The 21,976-nt window shown below is 36.2% G+C and overlaps 1 protein-coding gene and 1 pseudogene across 1 annotated transcript in view; one reads left to right on the top strand and one right to left on the bottom strand.

Annotated features, from left to right (window-relative positions):
• Positions 1-954: 954 nt before the first annotated feature.
• LOC148874580 (pyrroline-5-carboxylate reductase pseudogene) lies at positions 955-15,990 on the bottom strand (annotated as a pseudogene).
• LOC148874579 (uncharacterized) overlaps positions 15,891-21,976 on the top strand; it is a 110,909-nt gene continuing 104,823 nt past the window's right edge. Inside the window, exons 1-5 of the mRNA XM_088966913.1 lie at positions 15,891-16,697; positions 17,405-17,768; positions 17,880-17,966; positions 18,073-18,163; positions 18,648-18,714. Of these exons, the coding sequence (XP_088823039.1) occupies positions 16,563-16,697; positions 17,405-17,768; positions 17,880-17,966; positions 18,073-18,163; positions 18,648-18,714 (744 nt within the window). The 5' untranslated portion in view covers positions 15,891-16,562. The remainder of the gene's footprint in view (positions 16,698-17,404; positions 17,769-17,879; positions 17,967-18,072; positions 18,164-18,647; positions 18,715-21,976) is intronic.

Genomic DNA, 21,976 nt, shown 5'->3' with positions numbered 1-21,976 from the left:
CCTTTTACCCTTTGACTCTAACTTAAGACAAAAACTTGAATTAACCAATGAACAATCCATCCTTATTTGTTTGTTCGAGTTCAACACTATCGTATCCAGCACCATCTCTTCGGAGAATTGCCTTAAAAGACAAAAACTCAAACTCAGCTACCTGAATCTTTACCTTCTCTGTCATTGGCGGTCACTGCAACTGCCACTCAATACAGAGGACGCAAAGCAGTAGCACCCCTTTCCAATTTCTTCTCTTTTCCCTCTTCCTCTCTCTCTTCCTCCCCATCAATCTCACCTCCCCTATTTAAGTCTAAGACCAGATCGTCATTATTGTGACTTCTAGCAATAGCGATGGGCCGTCTCTTTTCTTTCTGCTATCCTTCTTTGTCTTCTTCTTCTTCTTCTTCTTCTTCTTCTCTTTCCTGTCGAAACGCCATGGAATCGGAAACTCATCTCCTGGAGATTAACTTGATCTCCGCTCAAGGCCTCAAGCCCCCCACTACTAACCCCTGGCACATGCAGACTTACGTTGTCGCCTGGATCGACTCCACACCCATGTCGACCATGTCGGCTACAAAAACCCCACCCGGAGTGACATAGTCAGTTACAAAAACCCACCTAGAATTGGAAACTCATCTCCTGGAGATTAACTTGATCTCCGCTCAAGGTCTCAAGCCGCCCATGATAGGTCCCAATCAGATTCAATGCAAACCAGTAATAAAAGACTTTCTTTTAGTGAAAGATAGACCACTTGAAAAAATAGATCAGCTTGCTCTATTCCATACTAAAGTGATTACATAAATACTAGCCCACGTAACAACTTATTCCTGAATTCTAGCAGACTGACCTTGACTCTAGGAAACAAAGTCATGGAAAATATTGACTCAAAACAAATTCAAAACATAAATACTAGCCCACCGTAACAATTTATTCCTGAATACTAGCTAACTAATGCTGTCCAAGTCAATCCAGGAACTTGGGATTCTTCTTAGGAACACGCAAAGACCTTCTAGGTCTATTAATACTTCCCCCACCAGGAGGAACCTTGTCCTCATGGTTCAACGTAGAAAATTGAGTCTTGAGAAGTACCGCATTTTCCCAAGTAGCATCTTCAATGGGCAACCGTTTCCACTTAACTAAACATTCTTCTAAGAACTTAGAGCCCTGCTTTATCCAATGTATCTCTAAAATCTTCTCAGGTTCAATCTGAATAAAGCCTTCATTTGAAAGTGGTGGCAACTCAACATTAGCAGGTGAGGGAGTCCCAACAAATTTCTTTAAGAGTGAAACATGAAAAACAGGGTGTATTTTGGCTTCCGAAGGCAAAGACAGTTTATAAGCCACTTTGCCCAGTTTTTGTTCAATCTTAAAAGGGCCATAGAACCAACTGACAAGCTTGTGATGTGCACGTTTAAACACGAATTGTTGGCTTGAAGCCCCTTTTGAATTCCTTGTAGCCTGTGTGCTTGATTTTCCATTTTAAATCCATTGTCAAATGCTTCCGGTTACAAACTACAAACCCCAACATTTCCAACCATTGAACTCCTAAAACCATATCCAACCCAGTCAACGGTAGTGAATTAAATGTAAGCGAAAATGGAATTCCTTGTAAGACTACTGGTACCTTATCAAATCGCCCTTGACAGAGGAGTCGCTCTCCATTAGCTACATGGACCGTGAATGCCTTGGTTAGGACTATTGGAAGCCTTAAAGAATCAGCTATACTAGCTAATTGATGTTGTCCAAGTGATGAGAATGAAAATTATCATATTTTTATCCCTTAATATTCAGTCTTTTATACTTATTTAGTGCCTCATTGGATTCATTATTCTTGTATTTTGATTTAAGGCACGAAAGGAGGCATTAGGTGAAAAACAAGGCTAATCGGATAATTTTGCACAGTTTCGGCGTTGCATAGTAATTTGGGCATAATTCTCCCATCCGGACTCCGATTGAGATGATTCAAGATGCATTGCAAAGATAAGGAAAAACTCCACAACTTTCAAAATCGGGCCCGAAATCTAAGCAAACTCGCAGAGAAGCCCAATTCACAAAGAAGCCTTGTAGTAGCCCAAATCGTTGAGAAAGCCCAATTCGAATTTAGCATGCAAGAATAAGAATTCGGCTGAATCATCAAAGAGTCTTATCATATTCAATTTTCTACTGTATTTCTAGAAAGATAAGGGGGATTAAAATTACCAGTTAAGAGATATGATAGATTAGATCTAATCTAGGCATTATCTATTAGAGAACTGAACTCCCAATGGAGAAAGAACTCCTAAGAGGAGCAGGAGATAGCTCCCTCCTAAGTCTATATAAAGGGGGCGGACTAGCACCCAAGGCATCATCAAATCCTCCAAGAGAGCTTCAACCTTCGAAGAGAGCAATCAGCAACCAAGGAGGAAGAAGTAGAGTTCGCCCCCTCTCATCTGGAAGTTACAATTTCATCATGAAGTGTGTGTAAGGTTTTATTTTCTGGTTGAAAAGTTAGGGAAGCTTTGATTCTATAAATATTGTGAGATCTAATTGATTTTTATTTTAGTTCATTGTTTATGGGTATTCGTATGTTTTCTGCAATTTTCTGTGAAGATTATTTTTATTGATTAAGCAAGAAGACACCCTTACCCTTGCTCATTCAACAAGAATAATCTATGGCCGATTGCACCTCCAATTTCGTATATGATTGCTAGGTTTAATCATGGTGGCAATTAACATAATTGATTATATAAAAAAAATTATTTATGTTAGGAAGATATATGATATGGTTTAAACGGTCTAATCTTGTGAAATCGTAGACCAGAATTGGGTCTCTCCCCTCTTAATGCTATTAATAAATTAAATCCTAAGAGCTTGTTTAGGTCTGTCTATTAATAAGAAAAGCAATCAAAGATCTTGTTTTGGTTTCCGAATAATACGAGTAGAGGTTGGTTGTTAGAACTTGTTAATGGCTATAACCAATTTATTCATAAACATATGAATTTATCCTTGCATCGATGATCAATGATAAGAGTCAAAGCTAAACATGTCCCTTCAACCAGAAGTTATCTCCCATTGATTTAATCCTTGCTTTCTATTGTTTTCTTTTATTTCATCTTAATTTCATTATCTTTACAACCCCCCTACTTCGTTTATTTGGAAATAAATCCACCCAATCCCTATGGAGACGACCTTGCTCATCACTATATACAAATATTTAATTTGAGTAGGACATTTATCTTTCGTTGGATTCAACACCCACCACCAAGTCAATCCAGGAACTTGAAATTCTTCTTAGGAAGATGCAAAGACCTTCTGGGTCTATTAGCCCACTACTAACCTCCGGCGCATGCAAAGTTACGTTGTCGGCTACCTGAAAGATTCTCTCATCGATACCGTCTGTTTTCTCATTGCAAATACCTCTCCTCTAGCGTTCCCTCCTCCACTCTCCAAAGTCACTGCCCCTCCTCTAGCAGATTCCATGGCTTCGTCACCCCTCCTCCGGTAGATTCCATGGTGTATTGAACATCGAATCCATGGTTATCAAAAACCACACTGACTTCAGGGCCTTGAATGGATTCTCCAATCGGATACTGTGTTCTGATGGGAAAGAAATGCCCTTGCCAGAGTGATTGCCAATCCAAACAACCATCCAATACCAATAAAAGCTCCTCCGAAGAATCTTGCAAGCACGTGGAGATTATTCTAGGGAATATTTGGATGATTTAGAGTCTGCCACTTCTTCATGATACACCATTGTTTTGTCGTCGTCGATGCAACTCGAATGAAGGTGCTAGAGGTGGAGTGAGCAGTCACCACTATTGGCTAAGGACTGATTAGTTTGTTTTGCTTCTCAAGACAATAAGGGTAAAATTGGGTTTTAAAAAAATTATATGTCACGTGTGTAGGAGTTTTGATGGAATATTAAAGGATGTTAACAGAAGTAAGGGTAAAGTTAGTCAATTGTCAGAAATAGTAAGGGTAGTGTCAATCAATTTTCAAATAGTAAAGGTACACTCAGTCAATTAGCTAAACCGTAAGGGTAGTTTAAGAAATTTACCCTTCTATAATCTATTAATTTTCTTTTATTTTCATTTTTATTGTATTTTATTAATTTTCTTTAAAATGTTCTCATGAAAAGATAAAGGGGTTTTTACAATTCAGTCCACCCCTAGAAATCTAGAGCTCCACTCTATGGGTGGACTGAATCCTAATTGTGGATTGATGCCAAATCCACGAGAAGGATGCAGTTTATAGGGGGGTTACTAGTAGACTAGGAGGGGCCTGCAAATCAGATTTCTGAGGGGGATTGCAGTACAAAAATCCCAAAGATTATAAGGGTAACTTGAGGTTTTTGAAATGTCTTAGACAATAAAGTTAACTAACATAATGCTAAGGGTGGGGGCAAAGTGCTCGAACCTGAAAGTTCAGAATGGGTATTTATGATAAATAAAAGTTTGAATGCTAATTGTCATTACACCCAAAGTAATGTGTGGTAGTATTGTATTACCCATTTTTTATTTGGGTAAAATATAAAAACCTCCCTAAAGGTTTCGTTTTCACAAAAACCTCAATTATGGTATAGAAAAAACCTATAGTTACCTCCCTTTTGTTATTGTCTTAGATGGAAAACATTGGACAAATGCCTTAATTTCTCAAAAGTACCCATTTTACCCTTATATCTATCAATTCATATAAAAATTTATTAAAATACCCCCAAAAGAATTTTTTGCTTTTAATAAAAATTTCTCCGAGTTAGATTGAAAAGAATAAAGTAACTTTACTCTTTAAAAATGATGGGTCTAGGAAAGACTAGAAGGGTAAGTTTGGCATTTTGAATTATATTGAAAGATGCCCTAATAATTTTTAAGGATAAATTCATAAGTTTGATCTCTCCAAGGAATATCATATGCTTGTCCATAAGTTTACACATATTAAAGTGATTGCCATATGTTCATGTCTCATAACTACCCTATACAACAGCCACAACAATAATAAACAAAAATAAAATAAAATGACAATAATAACAAACTGGATGACATTGCATATAAGAGATGCACGCGACATCCAAGTGCTATCTCTTCCTTGAGAAGTTGCGATATTTGAGGTTTCTAATGTCCATGAAGTGGGTTGATTGAACTCCTTGAGCTCTATCACTAGGTTGGTAATCAATTGATCCTCCCAATAAAAAGTGTGTATGCTTTTCCCACAGTGGGCAACATAAGAAAACTTTTCCCCGATTTTCATTTGTCCCAACCTTGTAAAGTTCCGCCATAAGCTAGCCCCACATGCGCACATGATTGGAGAACCCCTAACAACCATTTTTCCCTACATAAAAAAAAGTGTGTTCACGTACATAACCATAATAGTACACTACAAACAAACAAGCAACTCTATCACTAATTCAATGCATGTTCCTATCTAATAATTCTTGTGCAATTTCCTCTCCATCGCCATGCTCTTTTGTTTCTACTTCATCTACATTTTCATTAATCACTTGCATATTAAATTCAATGTAGTCATTAAAAAGGGTATCAACTATTGATTCCCTTCTTAGATAGCTGTGAGTAGCAAAGCATGCAATGACTATGTCCCATTAGACATGAAAATTGAAAGGTGTCATCCATTTAAGAATTGGAAATTGAGCTTTCAATTTACTAAATGATCTCCCAATTACATTTTAAGCTTTGCATGTGCTTGGTTAAATTGTTTTGTTTTAGTTCTAGCATGCACACGCCGAAAGTCTACTGCCCAATATCATACATTCTGATGCCATAAAGTATCTTGTATTAGCGTATGCAACATCGCATAGGTAGTACTTGTCTGTGTCAATCAAATTTATCTATTAAAAAAAATGAAATTACCAAAAAGAATGAACACCCCTAGAACACCATTCTTACAAGCTACTAGAAACGAAAAGTTGTTGTTAAGATTGTGTGCAACCTCATGTAAAACCCTAGTGTCATGTGTCGTTCTTTCCCAACCGGCATAAACATATGTAAACACCGTGATAAAATCACAAACAGTTAATACATTTTTGAAACATTCTTTTCCTCCTCTTCCTTGATATGCTAGTTGTTTCTCCTGTGGTACCACAACATGAACAAGTGTTCGATCTAAAGCACCAATAGCACCCTTCAACAACAAATGAAAGCAAATTAATAAAATTTGTTTCGAACTCAACCCCCTATCCTAATCAAAATTATGAAACCCCTATGAAATTGTCAATTATTTACCTTGAATACTTGTCAGAGTTATTTGTGGTGCCCTTGGATGTTTGGGTTTGGGTTAAATGTAGTTGGGTGGATCATTTCTTGTGCAAATTCCATCATAACAGCTAACACTTGATGGAAGTATCTATACACTATTTGAGTGGAGTGCGGGAATCGTCTTTTCAGAATAGAGAACCTTTTATTATGACTTAAAACAAAAGAAACATAGTTATCTTCTCTTCCACTAATATGTATCGGCTGTCATGTAACCATTCGTGATTACAAAAATGGCCACATATGCATACATATGCTTCAACTAGCATCCTCATCACCTTGATAGTTTGTCATTTCCATTTAATAGCTCTTCTCAGGTAGTGCAGATTCATAATTTGACATCCTTGGAATACATCTTTGTAAAGTTTTTTTTTATATACCAATATAGGATGAGAATCATACCTAGGAGTGTCAATGGACCAGTTTTGGATTAGACCCCATCCAAACTGAATTTGATTTGGATGGATTGGACGGTCCAAGGAACTAAGTCAGGTTGGATTGGTCCGAATGTAATGGATTGATACAACTAACGGATCGAAATTCGACAAAAATCGATGAATCCAGGTCCAATTCAAAATCATTAATTTCGAAGGTTAGGGATGTATCCACGCTCAAATGGTATCACTCCAAATCTCTCTATCTGTGCAACATCACTCTATCTCTCCCGCAGTCTCGCTCACTCTCTTTCTCGCATTCTCTCTGTTGGCACTATATTTCTTCGACAATGCTTTCTATGTCTCCGGTGGCACTACTTCTCTATCCCTTTATTTCTCCAGCGACAGGTGACGCTTTGTATTTCTATCTCCCTAGAGCGTCCAACCACTCTCTCTACAAGCTCTACTACAGAATCACTTTTTCCCACATCCAATAGTGCTTCCTCACTATTTGTTTTAGCTGGGGCAAAGCTTTTCTTCAACACCAATGGAAAGAGATGGGGGAGATACAGCGGAGGCCGACGATTGACAAACAATGGTTCTAATAGCTCCATCGTTGCCTACATTGTTTTTTTCTTCACCTCTAATGGAAACAAAGTAGATCCATCTTTCCGACATTGCAAAACAAGGCCAAAGAGTTTTTTTTTTACCATTGCAACGACAACCAATGACTAATATTAGGTTTGTGTTGCCTCTCTAGTCTTTTAGCCATTATAGAACACAAATGATATTTTGTTTGTTTTTTTTCTTAGTTGCAGCGACAACCAGCAACGAAGGTTCAAGATTTGGTGCAAACCCAAATCTATGTTCATCCAAACCTTCTCACAAGGCACCATTTCTCGATCATTTCTTTGGTGTTTCCACAGCACCATTTGCTTTTTTTTTTTTTATTTATACAATTTTGTGTATTTTTATTTGCAAATTTTGTTTTTTCCTATATTTTTTGTTGTCTTTTATAATTTCTATTACTTTTATGAAAATTCTTATAATTTCTGTTATTTTTTGCTTTTTTGTAATTTTTTTGCAACTTCTATAATTTTTTGCAATTTTTTATTTTTGTTTTCCATTTTCTATAATTTATGTTTTTTTATGTTTTTCTATGTTTTTATACATTTTTTTCTTATTTGAAAATTACTTTTATTGAATTTTGTCATTTTTTATTCTTCCACAAGTTTTTTGTTGAAATGGAATCATTTTATTTTTTCAATTTAGGTACTTCTTTCAATTGCCACTTTTTAAAACAACATTTTGTTAACTTTATCATTTTCCTTTTTTCCTCCAAACTTATATCATTTTTTGTGTTTTTCATTATTTTTTTTTGCAATTTTGGTGTTTTCATTAATACTTGTATTTTTCAATAGTTTTCTTAATATTTGTATTTTCGTTTGGATAAACTATTTGTATCTTTTGCAGCCATATTTTTGCATTTTTATATTTTGTGAATTTGTTATATATTTTTGTAGATTTTTATAATTTTTGGGGTTTTCATGTAATTTTTTAAATTTCATTCAATTTGGACCGGATTGGACCCAATTCGGTCCATTTGCATTTCTGTTGGACCAGTTTGGACTTGGTTTGTATGGATTTGGATTTGATTGGGTCTAGTTCATTTGCGAATGGCCGGATCTATGTTAGACTGGATCAGATCGGACCAAATCCAGTTCAATTTGAATGTTCTAGTTTTTATCCACTTTCCTTTTTAGATCTCTCTTATTTTTTGTATTTTCTATTATTCGTTAGTAGTGTCAATTGAATCAAATTTGGTCTAACTCAATCCGGTCCAATATGAGTCATTCTGGACCATTTTGGATTTGTCCAATTCAATGCTTGAACTGTCTAATCTGTTCAAATTGATTTCAATTTAGATAATTTCCAACCCAAACTTGGTCCATTGACACCTATATTCTTTTCTTCTATCAATGGACCGGATATTGGTTCAATCCAATTCAGCCCACTCAAATCCATTACCAATCAACCAAGTCCAATCCAATCCAATAAATACTTTGGACCATTAAGTTTGGACTAGTCTAGTTCAATATGTCATATTGGTTAATCTAATCCATCCAAAATGATTTTGATTTGGACCATTAAGCACCTTTAAGAAAGTACTTTTATAAAAACATTTTGTAGAAGTACTTTTGCGAAAGCATTTTTATGAAAGTACTTTTATCAAAGTACATTTATGAAAGAATTTTTACAAATGTACTTTTATGAAAGAACTTTTGTTGAAGTGCTTTTATTCATTCACTTTGAATTGGTTTGGACCCAATCTAGTCTCTATTTGCATTTTAATTGGATGGGATTGGAATGTAGCAAGTATTGTAGCATTTTCATATAATTTTTGGATTTCTCATGTTATTTTTGTGTTTGATTCAATTTGGATTGGATTGGACCCATTATGGTCCATTTTCATTTTATTTGGACAGGATTGGACTTGGTTTGTATGGATTTGGTCCAATTCATTTGTAAATGAACCAATATTGGATTTGATCGGATTGCACCAAGTCCAATCCAATTGACAGCCCTAATCATACCCAACCTCTTCATCCTAAGTGTCAACATATTTGTTGGGTACTTGGTGGTTTACATTCTATATTGAGATTAATCTAAAAGAAAATATTTAACCATGTCAAAAGAGAAATATCAAATATCACCTATATCAAGTCATCAAGTGTCACAAAATAATATCATATATAACATTTACAAAAATATCAAAAAAAAAAAACCAAAAAAGCATATTCCATGTGTCCAAGTGTATCAAGTCCTAGAAACAAACATTATCATTCCAAACTTGTTAAAAAAATGAGTTTCATCCATTTGTTTAACCAAAACATCAAGTCCAAATACGACTAAAACCGACTAAAACCGACAGACAACTCCTATGAGGGGATCATCCTCTTAGCATATAGTGATATCCACCTTTTCATCACCTCCCCATCAAGTGTGTCACAATTTCCACACCAACGGATCCACTCCTTCCTAACTTTTGGGTTTTCCACAACGATAATTGAAGATTCAAAGTATATAAGAGTTATGGTTGTCCAACCAATTTCATGGAGTTTTTGCATACATTCTTCTATAGTTGGTCCTCCATCCTCAACAATCAGAATGTCAAGAAGGTTCTCCATCTTAATATCAATCTCACTAGTGCCCCTCTTTAGACTCTTAGAGGGTCATTCACTTGGACTTGTAAACTCTTCAAATGTTTGTTGTGTTTGAGTTTAGGACCTTGTAGGAGGTGTGACAAGCATGTCATCAAGATCAATAGGACCACCCTCTAGTGTCTCACCCTTAAATTTAGTAAATGGTGAACTAGTTGTTACACCGGTAGAGGCCAATGGTCTCAACCTATTTGCCAACAGAGTGTAGCCAATTTCTCTAGTTAAACATGCCCCATCAAACAATGCTTTGCACTCATCAGAAAACTACAACCATGCATGCCTAAATACTTTTACATTTGGGTAGGCATGTTACCATATAAACAAACAAGCCATCCTATTAGATCCTACACACAAATATATTACCTATCAACACCTTTAAGAAATATTTCCACTGTTTGTCCAGTCCACTGTATCAGTGGTTGGGTTGTATCCATTTCCCATCCTATTGATAAGTGTCACCCATAGTTGATATTTTCTCTTCAAATAATCAAACCCATTCTTTAGTTGCTTTTATGAAAAATTCTTTTAGTTCTTTTCGTTTGACTTGTTTTGAATCCGTGTCTAAAATTCTTTCATCAATGATCCCTCTTGCCTTCCATGGGTAGTCACTTCATCAATACATAGGTTCAACAATAGCTTATGTAATGTTGGGTCCTTCCAATAAGCTTTATCATAATTATCCCCCGAAGCCATTCCTAAGTCCCTATAAATATCATTGCACAAAACCAATCATTTTCATTTGTCAAACACCTCTTTGTAAACTATCAAACTATTAGATTTATCACTAAGAAAAAAACTCAAAACAGTAAGTAACTTGAAATAGCTAGCTTCACCACCATTTGGCTAGCATCTGATATGTTTTTCATTTGGTTAAAAAAATAAGGAATAAGATAAATGGATATGACAACCATCAAGCTGCAAAATACATATTACAAGACTTGAACCTAAAATATTAACATCAAGCTACAAAACACAAATGCAATTAATTGATTTAACTGCATTTGTGTTGCACATGACCCAACGAGTACAAGATAAGTACAGCAGTAGCTTTCGAGATCATCTCCTAAAATTGTGTTAGATCCTATCTAAGAAACAAAGGAGAGAACAATTGAATGAGAAATTTAAGGCTTTGAGGTTTCTATTTCCGAATCCTACAAAGGTAGTGACTACTCAACTTGAGGTTTTTTATTCATGATTTCTTTAATTTGGATCTTTGTTTTTTCAATTAATTTGTCTCCTGTATCCAAGGCTGATAGGGCCTCCATAGTGGGAGATACAATTGACTACATCAAGGAGATACTAAGAATAGTTGATGAACTCAAGATATTAGTGGAAAAGAAGAGATGGGGGGAGACGAGGGAGAAAGAAGCTCAAGACTAATGATGAAGCAGTAGGAGATATGGAGGACTCATCGATGAAGCAACATGGTACACTCACTGATAGGGAGCACACTGAAGAGCTCATGGCTCTAGAGGAAATCCAAAGATATTGAAGTTGATGTTCACATCATTGACAATGAGGTGACCATTAAACTCATACGGTGTTGTAATAAGTAGTAAAGAGAGCAAAATGAACTTATCGGTAATCACTTTCCAAACCAAAGTTGTAGTGGTGTGAAGTTGTTGCAGGAACTCGAAACTGGGAATTGCAAGAAGATGGAGGGTTGAATCATGCCACTTGGTCACTCTCCTTAAAACCGTATTTGCCCCTATGGTGCAGCTAGGTGATCGTAAACTGGTCGCCAAGATAAAACAGCCCACAGGCCACTGGTAGGTGTGCACTCACTTACCAAACCTCCGCGAACCACAAAAGATTGATGCTTAGATCTCTCAAAAAAAAAAAAAACAAGAATGTCTAAAAAAATGGTGTGTAGACTAGGTCAGCCAGAACTTGCACCCGCACCCGCACTCGCACCCACACCCCGGCCCGACTCGGCTCGGCGCACGCATGAAAAGCACCCCCAACCCCCCTCCTCACATGCATGGAATATCTATAGTCCTCTATATCTATCGTCATCTCCTCCTATGGGTCCCTACCCATAGAGGGAGCAAAACTATAAATATACTCCACTTCCACTCCTTTCTCCAGCAATGTGGGACAATGAGTCATTCAAGGGTGGGAAGAGGAAATGACAAAAAACAAGAGAGGGAGGAGAGAGATTCTTGTAAATTTGAATCTCCCTCCAACATATTGAGAAAGAAAGTAAATTGTTTTCTTGTTGTATTAAAGATTCTAGATGAGCTTTAGTTAGACCTCCTTCATGTTGTTGGTGGGAACATTGGAAGTTTCAAGTTTCAACAACAAATCGAACCCATCTAGTTTTGAAAACAAATTAATTCTTAAAATGAAAAAAAGAACACATGTACATGTTCTTGATTATATATGTTTTTTTTTGTTTTGTTTTTTAAACTAATATAAAAAATTTGTTCTTGAATTTATGGTTTAAAAATATTTGTATTTCCAAATTTGATATCATGGTCCATTAACCCATCTTTTTTTCAGATACAAAAAGGAAAAGACAACTAAAATCAAATAACACCTTAAACAAAAATAAGCAAGAATTTTCCCCAAATCCATTTGCACTCTCATACATTTGCATTAGTGCAAATTTCAATATAACCTATATTGTTAAGACTTAAAAAGAAAGCTCAACTTCTTCTCCAAGTACCTAGTGCATTGCTTGGGAATTGGGAAAACTTGCAAAAATCCAACCTAAAACAAGTTTGATGCAGTAAATAACAAGGAGACGAAGAGGTCCAGCACAAAATGAATCAGCCTTCGCTAGAAAACAACTTCCAACATACTAGAAGATCGAATAACAGTCCAGAGAAGGAAAGACCAAGTTCAAACAGGGCTGAAGGATGTGTCAAAACCCTCAAACATAATTATTCCAGTCACTAATCCAATAATTTGATGAAATAAAATAACTGGGCAAAGAGGGAAGGATCAAAACCTTGAAGAAATAACCACAGAATAATAGTTCTAAGATGTAACAGTCCAGAAAAGGTAAGTTGCAGGCCTACTGATGGTAGGAAAGGGATCAAAACCCTTCAAATCAGGTTTGAACTCCAATCCAAGTGAATGGATAAGTTCCAAAGTCTAGGGTGACTCATAATCTAGAAGCCCAAGGTGACTAAACCAAGCAGCTGAGAGAAAAGATAAACAAAACCAACCTGAATGCTGAAAATCCAAAGATATAGTACTAAGTATGTACAGAGAAGAACAACCTTTAAACAGACCTCAAAACAGTCTCAACTTCTTCTCCACATTTTAGTATTAGTTATTTTGACACCTGACAAGTCAATATCTTTTGTTCTTTTTTCAGAGAATTTGTTTCAAGCATTACCCTTATTTGATGTTTTCTTATGTATTCAAGCCAAGAGTACCACTTGGAGGAGGTCATAGTTCATTTATTGATATCTGGGGTTAAAGAAGAATAATATGGATGTCTATATATATTAGGAGTATCTTGCATCAGTCATCCTTTTTTTATTATACATCCCTTGCTGGAGATAGATCCTCACAATGGAAGCATTTATTATGATAAACAAATCAACTATGATAAACCATTTATAAAGAAGAAAAAATTTCCCAATAAATAGCAACTATAAAACCAAAATGCAGCTTTGTCTATCTCAAACACATCAAACAACTATGATAAACAAATCAAAATGCAGCTTTGTATATCTTAAACAAATCAAACAACTGTGAACAAATCAAAATATGACTACCTTTGTCTCTCCCAGTTCAGTTTATGATGACAAGGTGATCAGCGTTTTTCTCTGTCTATCTCAAAAATCTGAACTGGGTTTCCTATGATATAAGGTACGGGAAGAGAAAAATCTCTCTCTCTCTCTCTCTCTCTCTCTCTATATATATATATATATATATATATATATATATATTGAAGTATCACTTGAAGAAGAGGAAGAAGAAACGCATACCTTTGCCGCTTGTTCACTATTGGCTAGGCGTCTGGCATAAAGATGCTACTTTATCCCCTAAAAAATGAAGAATGCAGTAAGAAGCAACGTGAGAGATTAGATGTGTGACAATGAAGAAGCAAAATGGAAAGAAAATAAAGAGTTGAGGTCGTGAACATACCTAGAGCAATTTATAGACGTGATCATCTTTCTCGTTCAAGAGAGGAAACACAAATGAGCTTAGGTTTTTAGGTTTGGAGTTAAACAGGGGCAAATTGCATCATTTCAAAATTATTGGGGGTATTTTCAACCTTCTGAAATGTGTTTGAGTGGTTAAGAGCCAGGCCACAAGCTTCTGGTTTCAGATTCGAAAACACATTTCAGACCAATCTTCATACGCAACACCAAGTGAGTCTAGCGTCTAAAAAAGCAAATTTTTCAGACACCAGATCATTGAAAAGCATTATCCAACACCACCTAACTCTAAGATATTTCTCGGCTACGTTGGTAGAAGCAACAACAACATTCATTAGGACACCACAAAAAACACTCTTTTCTAACTCATGCATCCCATCAATTGCAGTTCCTCCAGGTGATGCAACATCATCAATCAATTGACTTGGATGCTTCCCTATGTTATTGGTCATATATGCTTCTCTCAGAACTGTTTGAGAAGCTAGGTCCAATGCAAGATCTCGTGGTAAACCCACAGCTACTTCTCTAACAACCAAATATTTATTGCAAGGACCAGTACCACTCAAACCAGTAACTACATCAAATAGTTCCTCATTAGCTCTCCATGTGTTTCCAATTGCTCCAAACAAACTAACTATGAGTTCACCATATTACTTTTTTAGTAGCTACTCCCAAGAACATTATTATTGCTACTTAACCAACTACAACGGGAATGTTTGGCATCACCCTTGTAATTGGGTTGTGAGCATGTGACCAACCAATCTTGAAAATCAATTAATTTTATTCCTGTAGAATAGATACAAAAATTTTCTTCTTTGGAAGCAATGGCTTTAACTCTAAAGCCAGATTTTAACAATTTGAGGTATGTAGAGAAAATCACCACATCATTGTCTTTAGCTACCTCCCATTTGTGATTGAAAACTATGATGCCAAAAGTGGTGAAACCTTTGTTGTAATCAACATCCTTGCAAGTAGTTCAAATCCTTGAAGTAGGACAAGATACCTGCTCTAATCACTCCTCTAGCGATGCTTTCTGCCATTTTTCCAGCTCCAATGAAGCCAATCTTGTAGTTGTCAATGGGAATTAAATCATCATTGCTAAGGCTTTTGACATTCTAAACCTTTAGTTCTTGGTTCCCATGTCACCACCGATTTCCTCTTCTACAACCTTCTTCCCAAATGTATGATCTAATTCTACAAGTTTTTTGATGCTTCCCACTTGTAGTCTTTGACATTGATGACACTATGTCTTCCTACTCTCTTCTTCCCTTGTCTTTGTTAGGAATTGAATGTCTCTCCTTTGTCTTTTAAAATTGTAAATGACTATCATAGTGTATTATTGGGTTTCTAAAAAAAAATAGCCATATGTGAGGTCACATGCAATTTTTTAGTAAGAACGTATATGCAATTGCTAACATAAAGGAGGTCTTTGTTTGATGACGTCAGCCGATAGGGGAGGCCTTGTTACATTTTGAAAAGAGAGAAAAGGTTCTAGTATTTATCATAAAGGTCCAAGGAGGTTCAAGTCATTATAAATTATAATATATATTTATATGGGTAAAAGTAGGGTTGCCAATTGGACTGGATTTGGTCCAATCCGATCCAGTCCAATGTGAGTCCATTATAAATTGACTAGGTCTAATCCAATCCAATGAATGTTTTGGACCAATTTAAACCGGTCTAATTCAATGTTTGGATCATCTTATCTGTTCAAATTCATTTTGATTTAGATTGGTAACACTATTTTATCTTATATCAATGGACCAGATATTCGCTTAGTCCAACTCAATCCAATATAAATTTGTTACTTATGGACCAGGTCCAATCCAATCTAGTATGTCTTGTTGGTCCATCCAATCCTTCAAATTGATATTTTTTACAAAATCAGTCCATTAACACCCTTAGGTAAAAGACTTAAAACCTCCCTTGACATTTTTTCTAAATACTAAAACCTCCCCTTATAAACAGGGTTTTTGATCCCTTATTACAGGAACGTTGCGGGAATGCGGGGGAGTAGAGAGGGAGAAAGTGTGTTATCGACCATTCAAGCGAGCCTATCCAGCTGATTCTGGACCAGATTGCAAGGATAGATAAGACAGTATCAGTAGCTATGAATCGTAAGTTTATGCTGCATCTGCATGGGTTGTTAGTAGAGATTGAGCGAAAAGAAAGCAGAGGAATGGCAAGGAGAACACCTAAGCGGTTGATACCAGAACAATGATCAAGGCTGAGTATCTTCCACTATTTCACCGGACTGCAAAAAAAGAATCATAGATACATATAGAGGCACAACAGCCGTGAGAGTGTGATACAGGTTGACTCCCGTGAGGACTGAATCAAATGAATTTTGGCGGGTTCAAAAGAAGACGCAGATGAAAAAATGAGCTAATTCGAAGAACTCATATGGAGATTTATAGTTTTAAAAGCAAAAGCGTCAGAACAATTGACAATTGTTAAGGTAGAATACAGAATTAGCTCGTTTACAAGTGATGAACAGATGTGGGCTGTTCTTATTTGTTGAACAGCCTCGAATTCAGCGTACTAAGTGCAGCATATTTAGGCTCCAATAAAACAGTCTTCGACCTTATAGCAGCAGCAGCGAGAAGAAGAGCGAACATGGGAGCCATAAAAGATGGGACTATTTCAGGGACTCTGCCAGAAGCCAAGGTTTTTGCCGTGCATTATCCAGGCTACCCTTCGTCTACCTCCCGTGCCGTTGAGACTCTTGGCGGACCCGAAGCAATCACCAAAGTATTAACTCATAATAAGAAAATTTATCTTTTGAGTCTTTATTTTTTAGGTTTTTTCTTTATTTTTTGGGGTTTTTCCTTGATCTGATTCGATGATGGAATTCACTGCTCATGTTTTTCTTAGAACATGAGCTACCCCGCAGCTTAGAAGCCCCATTAGGGTATTATCGTTCATGGTTTATATTTTAGCAAGTAATTTGACTGAGAAATCTGCTTGTAGCCAATCCTAAGTCTATTCTGAAGCATTTTTTTTTCTATCCGATGGTCTAAAGTGTTTTTGACCATTCAGCATTTTGCATACATGTTTTTTTTTTCTTTTTTTTTGTATCGCAATTTTAAAGTTGCAGTTACCTTTATTTCCTCCTTGAACTATCCCCGAAGTTTTATGTGAAGTCTTTGCTGTTTATGCTATTATTGTTTATTATGATCACCAAATTGCTGCCAAAAATTGGGAAGTTGGTATAGCAAATAAATTGTGAAACAGAAGAATTTTACTAAGTTGCTTAAGTCTTGTGCTACTTAGAGATTAGAATTCATGCTGGTTTTGTTTTAATTGTAGATGTGCTTAACTTGTTCATTGTTTTTAAATGGTTAAAGGGCAAGTTACTGATACAAATAGAGGAAAATGGTTCTTTATTATTGGAAAGAAAAGAAATATGAAGTTTTCAGTTTTTTTTTTCTCCTAATCTGTGCCTGTCACTATTGCAGGTGCGCAGTTCACAATCAAACTGCTTGGAACTTCGTTTCCGCCCTGAAGACCCATACTCACACCCTGCATTTGGGGAGCTTCACCGCTGTAGTGGTTTTCTTCTTAAAATATCAAAAAAGAAATTTTCTGCTGACCAAAATGCTGTAGCTTCCAGTATCATGTCTAAATGTTTGTCAAAAGATGCAACTAGTTCAGTCCCAGTTCCATGTGATAGTGAATCCAAAGAAGTGGAAGAAAGGAATCTACCTGAAATTGAATCGACATCTTCTAATAAAGATAAAGAAGTCCAGATGCATAAAAAAATGTTGATAAATCTATATGCGGATATTGTTGCTCGAGTTTCTGAAGCTTATCAATTTAATGGTTAGGACGGAAATATTTGTACTTATTGTACCTCTTTCTTTCTAGAAATGTTGTTTTTTCCCTTCTCCTTTGTGTTTTCTAGAACTGAGTTGTTCTGGTTTCTTATTGAAGGAATGGTAGACTACCAACATGTTCTTGCTGTTCATGGTGATGTAGCCAGAAGGAAGAGACGCTGGGTAGAAGTGGAACCACGCTTTGGTGAAGTTTATACTGTATTTGGTTTAAAATTCGGAACATAGACTAATTTTACTTGATGTTTTATTAATAACTTCTATTTTGTCTTCTTTCTTATACCATCTTACAGAGAAGGGTGGTCTTATAGACATTGATCTAGAGGATTTGATGATGCTGGTACCTCCAGTTTTCTCGCCCAAGAACATTCCAGAGAAATTAGTGTAAGATGCTTTAGCTTTTCATAATTACATGTTATGGATACTCTTTTTATCATCTGTTAATTATTTTAATATTGAACCTCACTTCTGATGATTTCAGTTATAGTTCACAATTCAGATACATCTCAAGATGCAAGTCTTTTTATGCTTCTTTTAAATTTTCAACAAATGAAAGACTGATCTGAACTTATCCTGATTTTATTCTTTCCCTTTAATGAGTTTCTTTTCATTTTTCTGTTAAAATTTCAATTGTTTGTTCATTTGAAATCTAAATCAGTTAAGCTACACTGTTAAACTAGAGTTACAAGTCAAGCAGAATGTTGGTCTATCCTTTGACCTTCATATTAATTGTTTGGTTTTGAAGTACTTGGATGTTAAAGTACTGAAATATGTGAGCCAAATTATATATTGCTCCATGAAATACTTAGACTCTTCTTTATTCATTTCTGATTTTCATATATTTTGTTTGTTGTGCTGTACCTTTCAGTTTAAGACCATCAGGACTGTTGAGCTCGAAAAAGAAACAGGAGGCAGTTGTACAAAATCGTTGGGAGGTATATGTTTCTGATGATTAAAAGTTGTAGTTTTAGTCTCTTTCCATGAATCACTTTTGGTGTACCCTTATGAATTATGCTAAGGTCCTTGTATACTGGTTCATTTTCTTTTCAGACTAAGTTTGCAGAGAGCAAAACAAAACAGGAAAAGAAGTTCTTTGAGCTATACTTGCAGATTAACGAAGTTAGACTGTTTTTCTATTCGTCATAGTTGATGTGGTATGGACCTGAAAAAAGAGAAAGAAGATAAAAATAACCTAGGAATTACCGAATTAGCACCTGAACTTGTCCAGGAACTAACAGCTAGAAGAACTATTTGGAGTCAGCACCAAAGAGCTTCTTGAAGGAATCAGCACCATTGAGAAAATTAGATCACTTAAGTGTTAGAAGTAGAAAGCTCAAAATTTATTATTTGATGTCAAAATATATTTATAGGCAAAGTGGGGAAGGTTGGCCAGCAACTTTTGCTTGTTTTCCTACTCTGGAACAAACTAAGCAATGCTAGAAATTGGATGAATCCCAGTTAAATTAGGACTCAAATAAGAGACGTTTTAGATAACTTAAAACTAGAAATAAGAAAAATCCTACTTGACTTAGGACCATGACTCTAACCTACTAAAATGACTCTGGCATGCTAGTATGACTACTTATCTAATTAGGAACACCAATTCCTAATGTAATTAGGAATGCAGAACTTCTAATCTAACTAGATAAACTACTAATGACTCAAACAATCAGAAGATGGCTACTGAAAGTAACATCAATACCTCTCTTCCCCAACACCTAAAGTAAATTTTGGGCTCTTAAAAACAGCAATAACTCTACAATCCATAAATAAATATGAAATAAGAAAACCTATGTGTGACTCATTGGTTCTTGCATCATTCTCCCCTAGTTAAAAAAACTTGTCCTTGGGTTTTAAAGAAATTGAAGATGAAAGTTTGTTAGGTCCTATGGTAGAACAAACCCTAGTTATGAAAATTTCTTAAGTGGCTTCAAAAAACATGGGTTGTAGGATAGACTTCTTGTACATAACCAAGAAAGGATTTTCATGTAGTATCTGTTTGAACTATTAGTGTTGATAAGTGTGTCTATTTGATCTATTAAGAAAAGAAAAAAAGTGTGTCTATTTGAACAATTGCCTTCCATAACCATCTTGACTGAAGGGTCTGCCTGTCTTTTGATAATTCTTCAATGTGTTCCCCAGCACAAACCTTGGATCTGAAATGCCAACTGGAATATCCGATTCATCCTTCATGTTTTCAGCTGGCTTAGAGTTAGAAGCTTCAAATTAGTCTTACTATTAGCATAGACCAATACATCTTGAATGTTAGTATCTTATAGTTCTATTAATACTTTGACATTTTGCATCTTAATTTCCTCAATTTGTCGCATCACTACACTTTCTAGAGCAAAAAGTGGCGATGGAAGAAGAGAATAGTGGAGAGGTGATTAGGACTGTGCAGGAAAGAGATGAAGTTAGAGCTGAAGAAGAGGGGGAAAGCTGTCAAGGAGATGAGGTGATTGGGTTTGTAGGGGCAAATGAAACAAGAGACAAGGAAGAGCTGGGAAGGGACAGAGGAGGAGAAGGGGATAATGGTTTAGTGGAGGAGAAAGAAGGGGAGAAAGGAGCAGGGAATGAGGGAGGGGGAAGAGAGGGTGTAGGAAGTAAGAGTGGGGGTGAGGTTAGAACTTACAAAAGGAAAAGATGTAGAACTTTTCCCTCATAAGAAAACAGAGAAAAGGGGGGGGGGGTGAAAGAGGATTCAGGGGAGGACTGAATAAGGAAGTGGAAGTCAGCAGAACTTTGGGTCTATTCTTCTTGGGAAGGAAGGAGTTTGCGAAGGAATCATTCAAGTCTATGGAGGAAAGGAATGGGGAGAGATGTGATTTAGACCAATAAAAAATAGTAGAATAATTTAGATTGTAGCAAAAGAAGTAGAGAAAAAGAAGAAGACAAGAAGAAGAAGAAGGAAGAATGGAGAAAGTAGAAGGAGTTCGATAATCTCCTCTTTTCCCACTCTAATCTTTTATTAATCTTACTTAAGTTACATAATTTACAGGTCTGCCCTTAAGTGGGCGTCCACCTCATCGGCATACTTAGAAAACATAAACAAGAATTAAAGGCCCATTAAGAAAAGGTCCATTAAGAACGAATAACAAGAAAGAATTAGTCAATAAGACACTAATGGGCTAGGACCCATTCGGCCCAGTCTCTATACACCCCCCTCAAGCTGAACATAGATATCAATCATGCCCAACTTGCTTATATAGTGAACAAACTTTCCTTTAGGAACACCTTTTGTCAAAACATCAGCCAACTGTTCTTCAGAAGCAATAAATGATAGTCAGACTTCTCCTGAAGCAACTCTCTCGTATAAAGTGCCTGTCAATTTCTATGTGCTTAGTTCTGTCATGTTGAACAGGACTATGCACAATGTTGATAGCGGCCTGGTTGTCACAATATAACATCATTGGCATCTCATAGTCTATACCTAGTTCTTCTAAAAGTGAACTTAACCACAAAAGTTCTAAAACTCCATGTGCCATTGCCCTGTACTTTGCTTCAGCTGAGGATCTAACCACTACAAATTGCTTCTTACTCCACGATACAATGTCCCTTGCTACCATAGCACAGTAACCTGAAGAGGACTTCCTATCATCAATACATCCAGCCCAGGCAACATCAGTCTATGCTTCCAGCTTCATGTGTCTATGCTTAGCAAACAAGATACCTTTCCCTGGAGTCCCTTTTAGATAGCATAGAACCCTCTTAGCAACTTCTAAATGTGTATCTCTAGGAGAATGCATGAACTGGTTAATTACACTAACTGCATAGGAAATATTTGGTCGAGTCATGCAAAGGTATAATAACTTTCCAACCAGTCTCTGGAACACTCCCTTACCAGTCAATAGTTCACCATCAGTAGTTGACAGCTTATGATTGAGGTCTATTGGAGTAGAAGCTGGTTGGGCACCTAGTTTGCTAGTCTCAGCAAGAAGATCAAGAACATACTTCCGTTGAGAAATGAAAATACCATCCTTAGATCTGGCAACTTCAATTCCCAAGAAATATCTGACTTCTCCCAAGTCTTTAATTTCAAACTCAATGTTAAGAAAACTTTTGAGACGAACAACTTCCTGAGTATCATTACTAGTAACCACAATATCATTAACATAGACAATTAGAAGGGTCACTAAGGAATCTCTCCTCTTAACAAACAGGGTATGATCCGACTGAGTCTGTGCACCCAAAAGTAAC

Source organism: Nelumbo lutea, chromosome 1, assembly GCF_056320005.1.
Source record: "Nelumbo lutea isolate HS-2025 chromosome 1, American lotus-T2T, whole genome shotgun sequence".
NCBI classification, from domain to species: domain Eukaryota; kingdom Viridiplantae; phylum Streptophyta; class Magnoliopsida; order Proteales; family Nelumbonaceae; genus Nelumbo; species Nelumbo lutea.
This window is presented reverse-complemented; position numbering and strand designations above follow the sequence as displayed.